This window comes from Penicillium canariense, assembly GCF_028826845.1.
Source record: "Penicillium canariense strain IBT 26290 chromosome Unknown utg000004l_segment0_segment0, whole genome shotgun sequence".
NCBI classification, from domain to species: Eukaryota; Fungi; Ascomycota; class Eurotiomycetes; order Eurotiales; family Aspergillaceae; genus Penicillium; species Penicillium canariense.
In genome coordinates, this window is record NW_026622731.1 from 219,161 (window position 1) to 233,403 (window position 14,243).

General features: G+C 53.4%; 6 protein-coding genes across 6 annotated transcripts; 3 read left to right on the plus strand and 3 right to left on the minus strand.

Moving 5' to 3' along the window:
* Window positions 1-1,212: 1,212 nt before the first annotated feature.
* On the minus strand, window positions 1,213-1,895 carry N7482_006418 (TOM complex receptor protein TOM20; the record flags this gene model as incomplete). The annotated part of the gene is made up of 3 exons (XM_056688543.1): window positions 1,213-1,430; window positions 1,503-1,748; window positions 1,838-1,895. The coding sequence occupies 3 exons, from the start codon at window positions 1,893-1,895 to the stop codon at window positions 1,213-1,215; spliced, it is 522 nt and encodes a 173-aa protein (XP_056540972.1).
* Window positions 1,896-2,488: 593 nt separating this feature from the next.
* On the plus strand, window positions 2,489-4,746 carry N7482_006419 (exocyst subunit EXO84; the record flags this gene model as incomplete). Its single annotated transcript, XM_056688544.1, has 3 exons — window positions 2,489-2,963; window positions 3,024-4,302; window positions 4,371-4,746. The coding sequence occupies 3 exons, from the start codon at window positions 2,489-2,491 to the stop codon at window positions 4,744-4,746; spliced, it is 2,130 nt and encodes a 709-aa protein (XP_056540973.1).
* Window positions 4,747-5,177: 431 nt separating this feature from the next.
* N7482_006420 (nitronate monooxygenase) lies at window positions 5,178-6,230 on the plus strand (the record flags this gene model as incomplete). Its single annotated transcript, XM_056688545.1, has 1 exon — window positions 5,178-6,230. One exon carries the CDS (start codon window positions 5,178-5,180, stop codon window positions 6,228-6,230), a length of 1,053 nt encoding a protein of 350 aa, XP_056540974.1.
* A 545-nt stretch (window positions 6,231-6,775) lies between these two features.
* N7482_006421 (putative ABC transporter) lies at window positions 6,776-9,030 on the minus strand (the record flags this gene model as incomplete). The annotated part of the gene is made up of 2 exons (XM_056688546.1): window positions 6,776-8,256; window positions 8,316-9,030. The coding sequence occupies 2 exons, from the start codon at window positions 9,028-9,030 to the stop codon at window positions 6,776-6,778; spliced, it is 2,196 nt and encodes a 731-aa protein (XP_056540975.1).
* A 705-nt stretch (window positions 9,031-9,735) lies between these two features.
* Window positions 9,736-11,438, plus strand: N7482_006422 (acyl-CoA synthetase; the record flags this gene model as incomplete). The annotated part of the gene is made up of 3 exons (XM_056688547.1): window positions 9,736-10,018; window positions 10,080-11,212; window positions 11,274-11,438. The coding sequence occupies 3 exons, from the start codon at window positions 9,736-9,738 to the stop codon at window positions 11,436-11,438; spliced, it is 1,581 nt and encodes a 526-aa protein (XP_056540976.1).
* Window positions 11,439-11,604: 166 nt separating this feature from the next.
* On the minus strand, window positions 11,605-13,327 carry N7482_006423 (uncharacterized protein; the record flags this gene model as incomplete). Its single annotated transcript, XM_056688548.1, has 5 exons — window positions 11,605-12,201; window positions 12,263-12,517; window positions 12,576-12,973; window positions 13,029-13,073; window positions 13,135-13,327. 5 exons carry the CDS (start codon window positions 13,325-13,327, stop codon window positions 11,605-11,607), a joined length of 1,488 nt encoding a protein of 495 aa, XP_056540977.1.
* Between the last annotated feature and the right edge of the window lie 916 nt (window positions 13,328-14,243).

The window sequence follows — 14,243 nt, forward strand, 5'->3', positions numbered from 1 at the left end:
TCCACACGTTTGGCACCGGTCTCTTGGCCAGCCCTTGATCCATTTTCATGCGTGCTTTACCAGGGAGAGCCACGTCCACAGTCGCAAAAGTGAAATCTCGAGAATCGAATTGACTGGATTGATTGGCCACAACCGACGATTGGGCATGGTTCATGCGGTAAACGGCGGTCTTTTCAGGAACCGTTGACAATTGCATTCTCCGCCGTGCAAGCCAAGGAGATCCACGCTCGTTCCTGGAGGTGGACGAATAAATCTAGAATCCCGCCGTGAGAGAAATCGGCAACGCTGACCAAATCCACCCCTCTCGGTACTTTCACCTCGCCCGCCGGAACCTGGATAAGCTGGTGGCTAACTTGGCGAGTCCTAAGGCCGGCATGAGGTAGACCCTTGGCACCGAGGGTGAGCTATTCGGAGCACAACACATGGCTTCCTGGTCGAGCATACAGTATTTCACAGGCTTCTAGGTGAAGTGTGGGATGGGGACATTCCACGGGTAAACGAAATCATCTCCATCGATAACCCCAACATGGACGCGATATCGATCCCATAGCGTGTGAGCCCACCACATGCAGTGATCGAGTCAGAGTGGCCGGGCTGCATGGTCAGTTCATCATCGCTGCATCGAGATGTGATTGCGACAGCGGATACCCTGCATTTTGAGCGGCTAAAAAGGGGAAACCAAGATATTTCGATGTGGTGCAGATGCGCCGGACGCCGAGCCCAACGACCTGGGACTGGGAGGTGGTAGGTTGCAGAATCGCCTTGCATTCGCTCTAAAATACAGTATATCCACACTCCCCCTTTCCCTCCCCTTCATGCCCATGGGGGAAATGGTCAAAATGCAAAAAAGACGACATAGGGGGCCAAGTGTTGCGCTGAAAGCCATGGCGCCCAGAAATACCCAGGCCGCTGTGTGCCACGCCGGCCCCGGCCAAAACCCAATAGATATACACAGTACACAGACAGGCAAATTCAAAGGAGAAAAAGATAAAAGGGAAAAGGGGGAAGAAAGTGGAGTGGGGGCGGGGGGTCCGGTGGCTCATCAAGAAGGCCGCAGAATGGTGGAGGAGGAGAAGGGAGGGAGGACAATGAAAATTACAGGCGCAGGCTCGGGAAAAGTCCAAGAGCCCGTCGGGTAGAGATATCCAGATATCTGGACATCTATGACATCCAGACAGGTAGCCATCTAGCAAAAACCCCGCGGAGGTTGGTTTACTCGACACCGTGGCTGTCGGGACCCGCCCCGGCAGCGGAACCCTCGCCAGTGAACGAGCCCAGGTTGAGGCCCGAGTCCATGGCGACCATCTCGGCCAGAACCTCGAGGCATTCCTTGGGGACGGTCTTGTCGTAGATCGAGATCAGGTCCTTGGGCTGCGGGTACACCTTGAGGGCCTTGTAGAACGCAAGCGCGGCCTCGATGTTGTCAGAACCTGTGGTAAATTCCGTTAGCGTGCCAATTCATTCAGCCATGTTCAGTCCACCCGGCATGACGTGGCACGTACCCTCAGCACACAGGCCCTCGCCCTTGGCCACCTGAGTCATGAAGTAGGCCTCCTTCTCCTCCAGATCGGTGGGGAATCCTTCTTCCTTTGCGCGCTGCACCGCCTGCTTGATCGCGTCGCGCTGGGCGGCACCCTGGGCCGCCGCCTCTTCCTTGACGGCCTTGGCGAGCTTACGATTGTTCCGCTTCAAGGACTTGCGGAAATCGGGGTCGGTCTGCCTCTTGTGGTCGAAGTACACGGCGTAGGCTGCAAGTCCAATGGGAAAGGGGGAAGCATCAGTCAAAAGATTCATAGATGACGTTGGCCGAAGGAGGGCCGATGGGTTGGGTTCTTACCGAGCAGACCGGTGATGACCGTGCCGGCCGACGCGGCAACGAGAACCGATGTCCGCATGATGAACGAGAATGTGGGATCAAGGACGAAATGAACGCGACGATGGGGCTCCGAGTCCAGGGAGCGATAGGAAGAGAGGAAGGAGATTGAGGATTGACGTGAAGAGGCCGGAGAGCTGTTCGGCTGTGTTTGGACGATAAATTTGATGGGGGATTTACGTTCTTCCGTCGGGCTTTCTCTCCCGCTTCGACGGCCAGCGACGTCAGAGAGGCAGAGGCGGGAGACAGCAAAGGGACGAAGAAAAGACCGGAAACAGATGATATACCGTAGAGAAAAGGTGAAGATAGATTGCAAAGAAGAGACTCGACCTGGAACAATTGCAAAGAGGAATTGGTGCTGGAGGGAGACTCGGGAAATGACGTACACTACTCTATATCCCTGGCTGAAGAAACCCGGGGATGGGACGCAGTAGCGATTTCGCTGGTCATGAGGACATACTGAAATAAAACATATATATCGATTGAGTCCAATCAAATCTACTGGATTGTTTGGGTGATCGTGTTCTAGTCATAGTTCGTAGCTACTCGGCACTTGGGTCTCGTATACTCCGAATGAGCGGTCATCATGCGCTATTCCCCTTCGGGCCCTCCCCAATGCCCGACGTGGTTCTCCTCCCTTTCGCCGATCGCCCTCCAATTCTCCCCTTCCACCCCGCCAACTGCCCTTGCTGTATCATGGAAGGCCGAGGCTTGACCCTGCGGAGCAAGTCCCGCCGCCAACGGCCTCAGATCAGTGCCCCCAAGCCCATCTCTGGTCCCCTGCCCCCCAACACTAGGTCTCCCGATGCCGGTCAGGGTGCCATCCCCGTTGGCCGCGAGCGAGCTCCTCAGAGCGATGCTACCTCCGATCTCGTGAAGCGCCGATACTCGACCCGGTTCAATGCCGCCCCGGATTTTGATGCGACCGCTCCGCCGGTGCCAGCACTTCCCCCGCAAGCCGCCGGTGGATACGCTGGGCTGGGAGCTCCGGCGGCAGTTGCGAGACAACCATCGCCTGCAGATGGAGCATCCGCCGCGCCAAAGGTGGATTTGAATGCCCTGCGAGATCCCAGTCTGCCGGCCGAACGATGTATGTACCCACTCTTTGCTGTGCAACCCACAACCCGATCCTAATGCGTGTCCTCCTCAGATGTCGCCAACCTTCTTGCCAACGCGTCCGAGGAAGAGATCCAAAGTTACCAGGCAAGCCTACGCAAAGTGAAAAACCGAACCTCGACCGATCTGCAACAGAATGTATACCAGAATCGTACCCAGTTCATCAAGATCAGTAAAGAGGCGGAGAAGCTCAAGGATGAGATGCGCACCCTTCGCACCCTCATGTCGGAGCTCACCACGGCCCTCGGACAAACGACGGTGGGTAACACGCCTAACCCCATGTCACCGGTAGATGATCAGTTCCCCAAACGCCACGCGAACCGCAGCTCCGTTGCGAACTTGGAAAGCATGTGGAGTGTCCAACTGCAGACACTGTGGAAGACCGTTGAAGGATCCCAAAAGTTCTTACCCGCAGTTCCCGGACGACATATTGTGTTGGAAACGGGCAACTGGGCTGAGCTGGACTCAGCGACCTGGAAGCCTAAACGGCCCGTGCATATTGTGTTGTTGAACGATCACCTGTTGGTGGCCGCCAAGAAACGCAAGCGGGTTGACCAGAGCCAGCCCAATCAACGCGGCCCGGTTCCCACCAAACTCGTCGCGGAAGAGTGCTGGCCACTGCAGGATATTGACATGATCGACCTGGCCGCGAACCTGGGAACGGGCGCCGCCCGAGAAGAGGCATTGGACCGTGGCATTGGCAATGCGATCAGTATCCGGGTTGGAACCAAGCCGTTTACTTATCGACAAGACAAACGTGATACCTCAACGAAGAACGAACTATTGGCAACGTTCCGTAAGACAGTGGAGGATTTGCGGCGAAATCTGCGAACCGAAACTGAGGCCGCCAGCAAACCCCTCGAGGCGTATGGATACCTAGCAGGGCGACACCTATCGTACTCCCAAAAGTCAGAACCATTCGATCTTGCAGACGGCCCTCGGGACAAATCTGACTTGCGCATCGATGTCGATGGCAAACAGCAGAACCTCCGCTGGGTGGAAGGACAGATTGACGAGCTGGACATTGATATTGCCCTGCAACACTTCGAGGCGGCAGTCTCCAGTATTGAGCGGTTACGTAAGCTTGCGAAGGGGCTCAAAGGAAATGCAATTGCCCAGGAGGTGATTAATGTCAAGGTTGATGGGCGTGCCACAAGGCTGGCTGGAATGCTCTCGCGATCGTTGGTGGATACGCACTCGTTCCCGGGGGCGACCAAAACAAACGTCAGCTGGCTGAGCCGTCTGGGCTTCGAGGACCAGGCGCGTGAAACCTACTTGAAAGCACGGTCCGATGTAGTTGCCCAACGCATCCGGTATGGCTTGAAAATCACCCAGTCCTCCGTACACTGTCCGTTATTTTGTGCTAACGTGGCTTGAACAGGGCATGTGTCTTCGAGGGTGACCTCCCACTCTACATTTTCCAGATCTCCTTCGTTTATTTCTCTCTCATCAAGAACACCATCAGTATCTACCAGCGGTGCTTTCCAAGCGTGATGACCAGTTCTTGCATCCGGTGGGCCAAGTCGCATCTCGATGGATACAATGCGCTGCTTAGCCGCCAGCTCAGCAGTGTGCAGCGGGGTACTTCTGTCTGGCAAAAATGCCTTGACATCGTGCATGAACACGCTGCCTTGTTGACCGAGGTAGGCGTCGACTTCACCGACCTGGTGGCTCGTGGGCTGGAGGACCACGGCGACGATGGGTTGCGTACTGTGCAGCCCGGTCAATTGGCCGCACCCCAGCCCCCTATGATCTAGCGGATATATAATGGATAGCTAGTTCAAACAACATGGTCACCTTTCTACTGCGATCTATAGTCTTTCGGGAGCATGATGGGCGCGAGGCGTAACCGACCCCCTTTCCAATCCCCATTCATGTAGTGTGCTTTAGGAAGCTGGAACAGTCAATGGCACTACTGCGTGTATGTGTCCACCCAGATCTGACGAGGCTATATCTCGTTTCACTAATGCAGTACTTCTCTTGAAACCGCGTACCAGCCGTGGAATCGAAGGCCGACCCATGGCGCATGGTGTGGCTGTTCGGCCAATCAGAACCCCCCGTGGGCCACTCGGCCGTTGGATTCTTTACGTGATGCTTCGAAATAACTACAACCGTGCGTTTACAATATTAAGACGATCGGGTATTGTGTTCCATGCTGCGGACGGTACCTCAACGTTAATTTCAAACAATGTCATTCCTCAACGTGTTTAAGAACTCCCTCCCATGGGTACACTCGCCACTCATCGCCAACGCCCCCATGAGCGGCGCGGCCACCAGTGAGCTCGCCATAGCCGTCACTCTCGCCGGAGGGCTGGGCCAAATCGGATTCATGGATGACATACGCGAGCTATCGAAGGAACTGCAATTCGCACGGGAAAACCTCCAGGACCTCATGGCTACTCTTCCTAATCCTCAGGTGCTACCAATCGGGGTTGGTGTTATCGTCTTCGGATCACCGATGGAAGCGTGGATGCGCCTGTTCAAGACGCATCAACCAGCCGTGGTCTGGCTTTCGTTTGCAGGGACAGATGAAATGCGGAAATGGACTGAAGCCATCCGGCAGGCTTCACCGGAGACACGCGTGTGGGTTCAACTCGGCAGCGTGAAGGCGGCTTTGGATGTCGAGCAAGCGTGCCACCCCGATGCTTTAGTCTTACAAGGTAGTGATGCTGGCGGCCATGGGCATCAAAATGGGGCTAGCATTGTGAGCCTCATCCCCGAAGTTGCCGATACGCTCCTGGAACACGGAATGAGCAATATTCCCCTCGTCGCCGCCGGCGGGATTGTTGACGGCCGAGGAACTGCTGCGGCGCTCGCACTCGGCACGTCGGGCGTGGTAATGGGAACGAGATTCCTTGCAGCTCCAGAAACACACATCCCTCAGATCTACCGGGATGCGATCCTCAACGCTTCGGACGGCGGCCAAGCTACCGCCCGATCGCGTGTTTTTGACGAGATATGGGGCCCCAACTTCTGGCCCACCACCTATGACGGGCGATGTCTTAGGAATAAGGTGTACGACCAATATGCATCAGGCATGAATGTGGAGAAAATTCGAAGTTGGTTATCAACTGCAATGAACGGCCCGGGCAGTGAATCCTTGAACATTCAAGACATGGGCAGCATATGGGCTGGGACGGGTGTGGGCATAGTCAGAAGGATGGAAAGAGCGTCAGATATAGTTCGAGACGTGCGTGAGGATGCACTCAAGAGAATTGATGCCCTAGCGAGGAGGAACTGAGGCGGTTAAAGCAGCGGTGGGCGCGACGTATAATTCCAGGACGGACATTTACTTGCTTTCTTCAGACACTATCTCATATGTCTGGTACCATCTTACCTTATACCCGACGTTGGAAGTATATACATGTAGTGTTAAATGGAGACTTTCCTTGAAGATTCCAAATGGACACATGAGCAAGACTTAAGGTTGTCTGTATCCAACACCGTTATTCAACTTTCAATTGGAGATAGCGTGAAATTCAACCTTAGGGCCGAGTGGAAGTTTTTCTCCAGGGCGGACAATGACGAGAGGATCCCTCAAGTGCTTTAATAGCAAAGACGGAGTAGCCAAACGGGTCGCTGGCACACTCGGCATTCGGTGATTATAACGCAGTAGTTAGCAATAGCAGTGTTATTTGATGGACCTAGCCTGTGTTATTATAAGAGGGGCTTAGGTATGGGATCGGAATAAGAGATGTTGAGTATTTCATTAATTTTCTATCTTACATTGAGATTCTATCATATTTTCTGCCACCCATATAAACATTATATACATCAACGAGGCCTCTATATGGTATAATATCCGAATCTCTCGACGTCGACGTTGTCCATCAGCTCTGACTTCTGTTCGACGGTGGCCATGTGGCTTCCTTGTACGAACCGCTTTGGGGGAGACCACACAAGGTCCCAGATTTCAGGGTCACTTAAAACACTAGAATCTTTGAGCATCCCAGCGCGGAAATCAACAGGCTCAGCGCCATCGCCGAGGTCAGACGGCAGGCGCATGTAATACCGCACACTGTCGGGGATCTCCTCTTTAACATGACTAATAAGAACCAACGCCTGGTCCTCCGATAACCCCCGGTGTCGTAACGGGATGTCACCAGGAATAGGTGAATTCCTAGGGGTCTCTCCATGTTCAATGAACTGCAGGCACTTATCGCGCTGGGAAGCCGTCAAGCCAGAAAATGCTTCGTCGAGGATGACAATGTCCGGTTTGTGGATCAGCGCACGCAGAAACAAAACGATTCGCTGCTGTGCAGTGCTTAGCTGACCAAACGTGATGTGGTCGGCGTATTCAACTTCGTGTTCCAGTGGCATATACTTATTGGCGGACTTCGCTGACTTACGCGCTCCATCTAGTGCGTCGAGTTTGGGGAACATTTTGGTATTGGTAGAGACCTCTGGCGGCTCTTCATGCGACGCATTTGGGTCCAGTTCAGCTTTGAAAGCTCGCAGGGCGGCGCTCACATCGAGATCCCTCTCATGGTCTAGCGTTGGTTTTGACAGGAAAGTCTCTGCAAAGGCCGATTCCAGAGCTTCCCGTACTGTCAATTGACGCGGGAAGAAGGCATGGATCTCAGGTGATGAATGTCCTAGGCGGGACTGTAATTCGAAGATGGAGAGTCCAGGCTTACCCGCCTCGGGAAGACGAGACCGACCGAACAGTTTGATGGGCAGTGCATATGTTTGCGGATGGTCGGATGTGATCAGAGACAGCAGTGTTGTCTTACCTGACCCATTAGCACCAAGAATTGCCCAGCGTTGGCCTCGACGAACCCGCCAGTGCAGGCCATCTTTGGTCTCGCCATTCACTTTCTGCTGCCAGTCACCCAGTACCGCCTTGTCACCGTACTGGACGCAGACACCGTCCATTTCAATCAGCACCTCTCCACCTAACGGTGCTGGACCGTGACGTGAGGACTTTTTGGTTCGGTTCAAAGTGAAGTCTTGAAGTAATTGCTCATCAAGATTCCCGGATTTGATCTGAGCGTGAAACTGGCTCCATATCTTCTGTTTCTCGGGATTTTTTGGCGCTCGATTTAATTTCATAGGCATCTCCTGCCAAGCTCGAAGAGTTGCATCGATGTCCCCCTTTGTCCCCTGTTGGAGTACCTGGTGGGCATTGCCCACCAGAATTATATGAGAGATCCATTCAGGTACCTTATCCTGAGGACGAAGCGCCAGCACAAGCCGCGGGGAACTTTTCTCCGCCAGTCGATGGAGTAGGCCCGAGATGCTTCGGACCGTGGCTGGGTCCAGTCCCACTGAGACGAGAGGTTAGTCTCAATCAAATATCATAACACCAGGATACAGTGCAGCATACTAAAAGGCTCATCCAACAGCAACAATTCCGGCTTCTTCAGCAGCGCCTTCGCAATGCGCGCCCGTCGTGTCTGACCGTTACTGAGATTTGCAATTGGCATGTCGAGCAAGGACTCCAGGTGGAGGTCAATGATGACTTCCTGGAGCAACCGCTCATCATGCAATGTGCCTTTCTCTTCTCCTTTCATTGGATTTAACGAAGTCTGGCCCCGCAAAAACTGCTCCACAGTCCAATCGGTCTCCTCGCGATGGCTCTCATAACGAGCACTCAGATATGCACCACGAGTACCCCCAATGGCACCAGAGCCTTCACCACTAAATCCGATGTACTGAATGGCATTTCCGACAAAGCGCAGCTGTGGGTCCTTGGCGGCGATCTCGTCTGAGAGGAGGTAGGGATATGACCGGGCAGTAGGCGGTATGGAGATGTGCTGGCCGCGCAAGATGTCCAGCAGATCAGTTCGTCCTGAAGGCCCAATCACAGCCCAATGCTGCAACGACGGTTGCCTTTTCGATGCGAGCGATTTGTTGGAGGCCAGAGTGAAGTTAAAGTTCGGGTATAGAGGCGGATTGGTTGCGGCATCGTCTCCGGTCGGGTATTGTTTGTAGAACGTTCCGTCCTCAATGCGAATGAGCGGCGCAGAAGAAGTGAAGCGCACAGCGCGGAATCCAGCGGGCCGCAGCGCCCGGGACCGCAGTGTTGTTCGAAGCAGCATCGTCGCTCGCAGGGTGGGATCCCAAGGTCGGGTCAAAGAGGCTCCAAGCTTCCAAAGCTTCCGTCATCGGAGATTCGGGGTTTATTGTGGTCACGTGTCTACCATCCTATTGTGTCGGATCCAGACTTGAAGGGAGTATGTAAACAATGCACTAGGGAAAGTAAATGTCAACAATACCACGAGGCATGGCCCGGGAATAGGTAGGCTAGCTCAGGAAGAGATTGTGCTCGATACGGCGCTCTACTTTTCGCTGGATTGTGAAGGCCGCCCGAATGCGGAATATCGTGAGTATATACCTCATGTAAGCTACAGATAGATAGACGACTTCGGCAATTTCGACAATTTTGGATGCCCTAAAAATGGAGCAAACGCAGCGAAATATGACGGATTCAACCAATCCCACCTAATCTTGTTTAGAATAGGGTATGTTCTCTTCGGTACCACGCCAGACCGATCGGTGTCTAAACTGGATGCCGAAAACTGATCCACCTCGGCCCCTCGCCCGCGGCCGGGTAAATGCATCGGACTCCGATCGCCTGCACCCCCAGCAACTTTCCTTCCAAGACAACTTGTGGTTATAGTCGGTGCTCCTGGGCTATCACATGCTGTTATTCTGAACTCGGGGTTGCTTGCATTCGTTCCACAGATCCGATTCCATCTCCCGTCTCCTATGCACCTCTTGACGCCCGATTAGCTCGCCCCGCAATGCCCATCCCTTCCCTGCCACTCTTCCTGGCGGCGCGACAGAGCGCCAAAGATGACCCGAAGAAAATCGCAGTAATCGACATAACCAAGAGGGAATCATTCACATTCACACAACTTCTAGAAGATGCAGCCACACTGAGGAAACATATCATCGAAACCTTGGGATTGACCGCATCGGGAGATCTCAATGAGCAGAGAGTGGCATATTTGTGCCCTGCTGGCTATGACTACGTTGTCACGAGCTGGGCAATATGGGCTGCAGGGGGAGTTTGTGTGCCGCTATGTGAGAGAGAGAGGACATATCGCACCCATAGTTTCATTTAACGCTAATGGTGGCTGACTAGGCACATCCCACCCGATTAAAGAGCTCCTGTACACCATCGGAGACTCGGATCCATCACTGGTTATCATCCACCCCGACTTCGAGCAGATTGCGCCGGCCCTGCGCGAAGCAGTCCCCACCGGCATCCCAGTTATTAGATGTGACCCTTTCGGAGAGAATGAGGCGCCATCATTGCCCTCTCTCTCTCCGTCATTCTCGCTCGACCGCAGGGCCTTGATGATTTACACCAGTGGGACCACATCGAACCCGAAGGGCTGTGTGACAACCCATGAAAACATCACATTTCAAGCTAGCTGTCTCGTGAAGGCATGGGACTATAGCCCCTCCGACCACCTGATTCATGTCCTTCCACTACACCACGTACATGGTATTATCAATGGCCTCACCGCCAGTCTCTTGAGTGGAGCCACCGTGGAAATGCATCCCAAATTCGACCCGAAAGTCATCTGGGAACGCTGGCAGGACCGCGGCTCCTCAACCATGTTCATGGCGGTGCCCACCATCTACTCTCGTCTGAACGATTACTTCGATACTCATATACGTGGAACGGACGGGGAAGACGCCGCACGGGCTGGAGCAAAGGCTTTGCGTTTGGTGGTGAGTGGATCGGCTGCGCTGCCAACGCCAATCAAGGCCAAATTCGCGGCAATTACCGGCCAAGTCTTGCTGGAACGTTACGGTATGACGGAGATTGGCATGGCTATTAGCTGTGGATTGGACGTCGACCGACGCATCGACGGTAGCGTGGGGTGGCCGCTACCAGGCATACAGGTGCGCCTGACAGAGAAGGAGACGGGGCGAATTGTCGATGCAGCCGACGAAGATGGGATAATAGAAATAAAGGGAAGGAACGTTTTCCGTGAATACTGGAGGAAACCTACCGCAACCGCGTCGGAGTTCACGACAGATGGATGGTTCAAAACGGGCGATTGCGCGATCCGTGATTCAACCGGCGCATACTTTATTCAAGGTCGGGCCAGCGTTGATATCATCAAAACTGGCGGATATAAAGTTTCCGCCTTGCAGGTGGAGCGTGTTATGCTTGCATTGGACCAGATTCAAGAAGTGGCCGTCGTCGGGCTGAAAGACGTGGAATGGGGGGAACGAGTTGCTGCAATCGTGAAATTCCGCGCAGTCAGTTTCTATCGCCCTTGTAGCGAGAATGCCTCCCTTTCGCTAATTTTTCTATGTCCAGGGTGCCCAAATGGAGTTGCCAGCTCTCCGCGCAGAACTGAAGAAGGAGATGGCGGCATACAAAATACCTTCGGTCCTGAAGACCGTCGATACGATAGAGCGCAATGCCATGGGAAAAGTAAACAAGAAGCTTTTGGTTCAGAAATACTGGCCGGACAAAGCTTGAATCTTTCTACGGATGATAGACGATACCACAACTTCCAGAGTTTAGACAAATGAACAGAATCAGCACATGAGAATAGCAGAAAATGTGGACCCAAGAGGAAGTAGTGTTGAATTATAGGCAGGTCTTCCACTATGTCACCATCGAATTCGTCGCGATCCCTTCTGCATCAAGTTTGGAACACCCATCGAGGGTCCCGGTCCCCTAGGAATTCTCCCTCCGCATCTCCCACATCGCCCATCAAAGGACGAAGTCCGCGCTGCTCCCTCTGAAGGGCTTTCTGCGCATTCGCGCGCCTGAGAACCGCCCACGTGATCGCAACGACGAGAATGTTGGCCACGAGATATCCGAGAGCGAATCCATGCCCCAGGAAAAACCGCGGGCTGGTCTCCGTGCGGTACAGCTGTGTCCCGATCACGGCGCCGAGATTCCCAATCGAGATCTGAAGGGCGCCGGCGATGCAGCGTTTGGTTTGCCCGGACACATTGTTTGCTGGCCAGGACAGCACAATCGCCACCGCAGGATAGAGTCCTGCTGCGGCAAAGATGGTGCCCACGTAACTGACCCCGGCCCGGTGTTCTGAGAGCAAGATGATGTAGCCGATACAGGCGAGAGCAGCGGATCCCATGATGAAAGGCGCTCGACGATGTGTCTTTTCGGAGAGAATGGCGACACCGATGGTCATGATTGTGGCCACTGCATACGGTGGAACCGTGAGCAGCTGAGCTTCTGCCGCGGAGTAGCCCAGTTCATTGATAATGGTGGGCTGTATGAAGGTGAGTGTTCTGGTGGCTGATGGAAGGAACTGAGTTGAGTCTGGGACCTACCAGAAACAGAGAAAGCGTATACAGAGGCAGGCTTAATGTATGAAAGCCGAGTCCATACAGCCAGACCTTCGGATCTTTGAACGCATCAAGAACCGCTGACCATGAAAAGGTTTCATCGCGAGTGGAGTCGTTGTCATTTCTCAGGCGGAACTGAATGAATTCTCTCTCCTCTTTGGAAAGGAACTGGGCCGTTGCTGGGTAATTATAGACCCAAAAATAGGCAATCACCGACACCATAATAGTCAAGAGTCCTTCCTGAATGTGATCACAGGCATGAGTGCCCGCCATCCGCAGTGTTTGCGCAATAACTTACCAGAATAAAGATCCAGCGCCATCCGCCATAGCCGCCAACCCCTCCCATATGCCCAATACCCCATGCGAGTATACCGCCGAACGCCCCGGCGAGCGAGGCAGCAGAAAAGAAAAGAGCAACCCGATAATGCTGTTCGTTGCGCTTGTACCACATCGAGAGATAGAACACAACGCCAGGAAAGAGACCGCTCTCGGCGACACCGAGAAAGAATCGCGAGGCCAGAAAGCCAGAATAGTTCTGGACGACCCCCGAGAGGGTTGCGACCACTCCCCAAATCAGGGTGAGAGTCGGCAGCCAAAGACTGGGCGTGGTCAATTTCAGGACAGTATTCGCGGGCACTTCAAACAGAACGTATCCGATAAAGTACAGGGTAAGACCGGTCAGGTATTGGTCCCCCGCTGTCCATTATGCGTTTGTTAGTTCGAGATCGGGCCGTGTTGAGCTGAGACATACACATTTCAATATCGGTCGTCATCCCCTGAAGACGCGCGTTTCCGACTGTAGCCATCTATGAGCCCTCGTCGTGTCTTGCGTGATTTGAAAACTGGGACAAACCAACCGTTGCTGCGGTCCAGAAAGGATAGGAGATATAGGAGGGTTAAGGGCGGGAGCAGATGATAATCGAGCTTTCGAAGCAGGGATCTCTCATCAAGTCCCCCCTTCTCTGCAATACTACCGAGCGAGGGCGAAGTCCCGACATCTTCAGGCGCGTTAGTCCTCGTTTCTTCCTTGCCGTTGTCGACTGTCGACATGGCGACACCGAGGGACTGAGAAGGGAAGGGCAAAATGCGCTGTTCAGGATGGGATTTGGAAGAAAGGTTGCAAGCTCGTTAAGTATGCTAGACTCCTGAATTTAATTATACGAAGCACACCATTTGCCGGGTGCCTCACGCGATATGTCGAGAGCATCTTCTTGAAGGATCTCACGAGTTGCATCACGCCAATACGCCAACACGCCAACACGCCAACACCCGGCCGAGAAATGCTGGCGGGGAACAAATGAAAGACGGTACAGAATCCGATACAGCCATTGGCTCGCGAAGATGTGAGGTCGATGAGCAAAGCAGCGCCCTGATGACACCATCAGGCGGGTGGAGTTGCTTCTGGGAAGTGTGGCTTAGGGACGACCCCGTGCGCGCCCACAGAGGGTCTGTACCAACTGCATGTATACAAGCCCCCCATAGTGATTATAATGTTGTCATGTTTTTAAACGCTACTCGACTTCAGCATATTCAACCATTCTCATTCCAGAGACGAGCAGGTGATTCCGTGTATACTTCAGAATATAGCTATTTGATTCCAGTAATGCCCCGAGGCGAACGACAAGACACCCGGTTGCTGTACATCCTAAAAGTTCTTGAATCAAAAGAGACCACGATGGAAAAGATGATATGGTCATGTGAGGACTAATGCCGTGTAAAGAGAAAATGGAAAGTAAATGCCCGAAGGATGAACCTCATGCAACGCCAAAAAGCCCCCCAAAAAACAAACGTCACAAAACACACGCCACGCAAACGAAACAAACATAAACATCACACATCACACATAACACATAACACGTAACACATAAAACACCTAACGTACACCACTGAAACCACATAATATACAGACATACACAGCACGGGTTCATCGAATTCATGAAACGGAGATTGTCTAATCTATACAGCT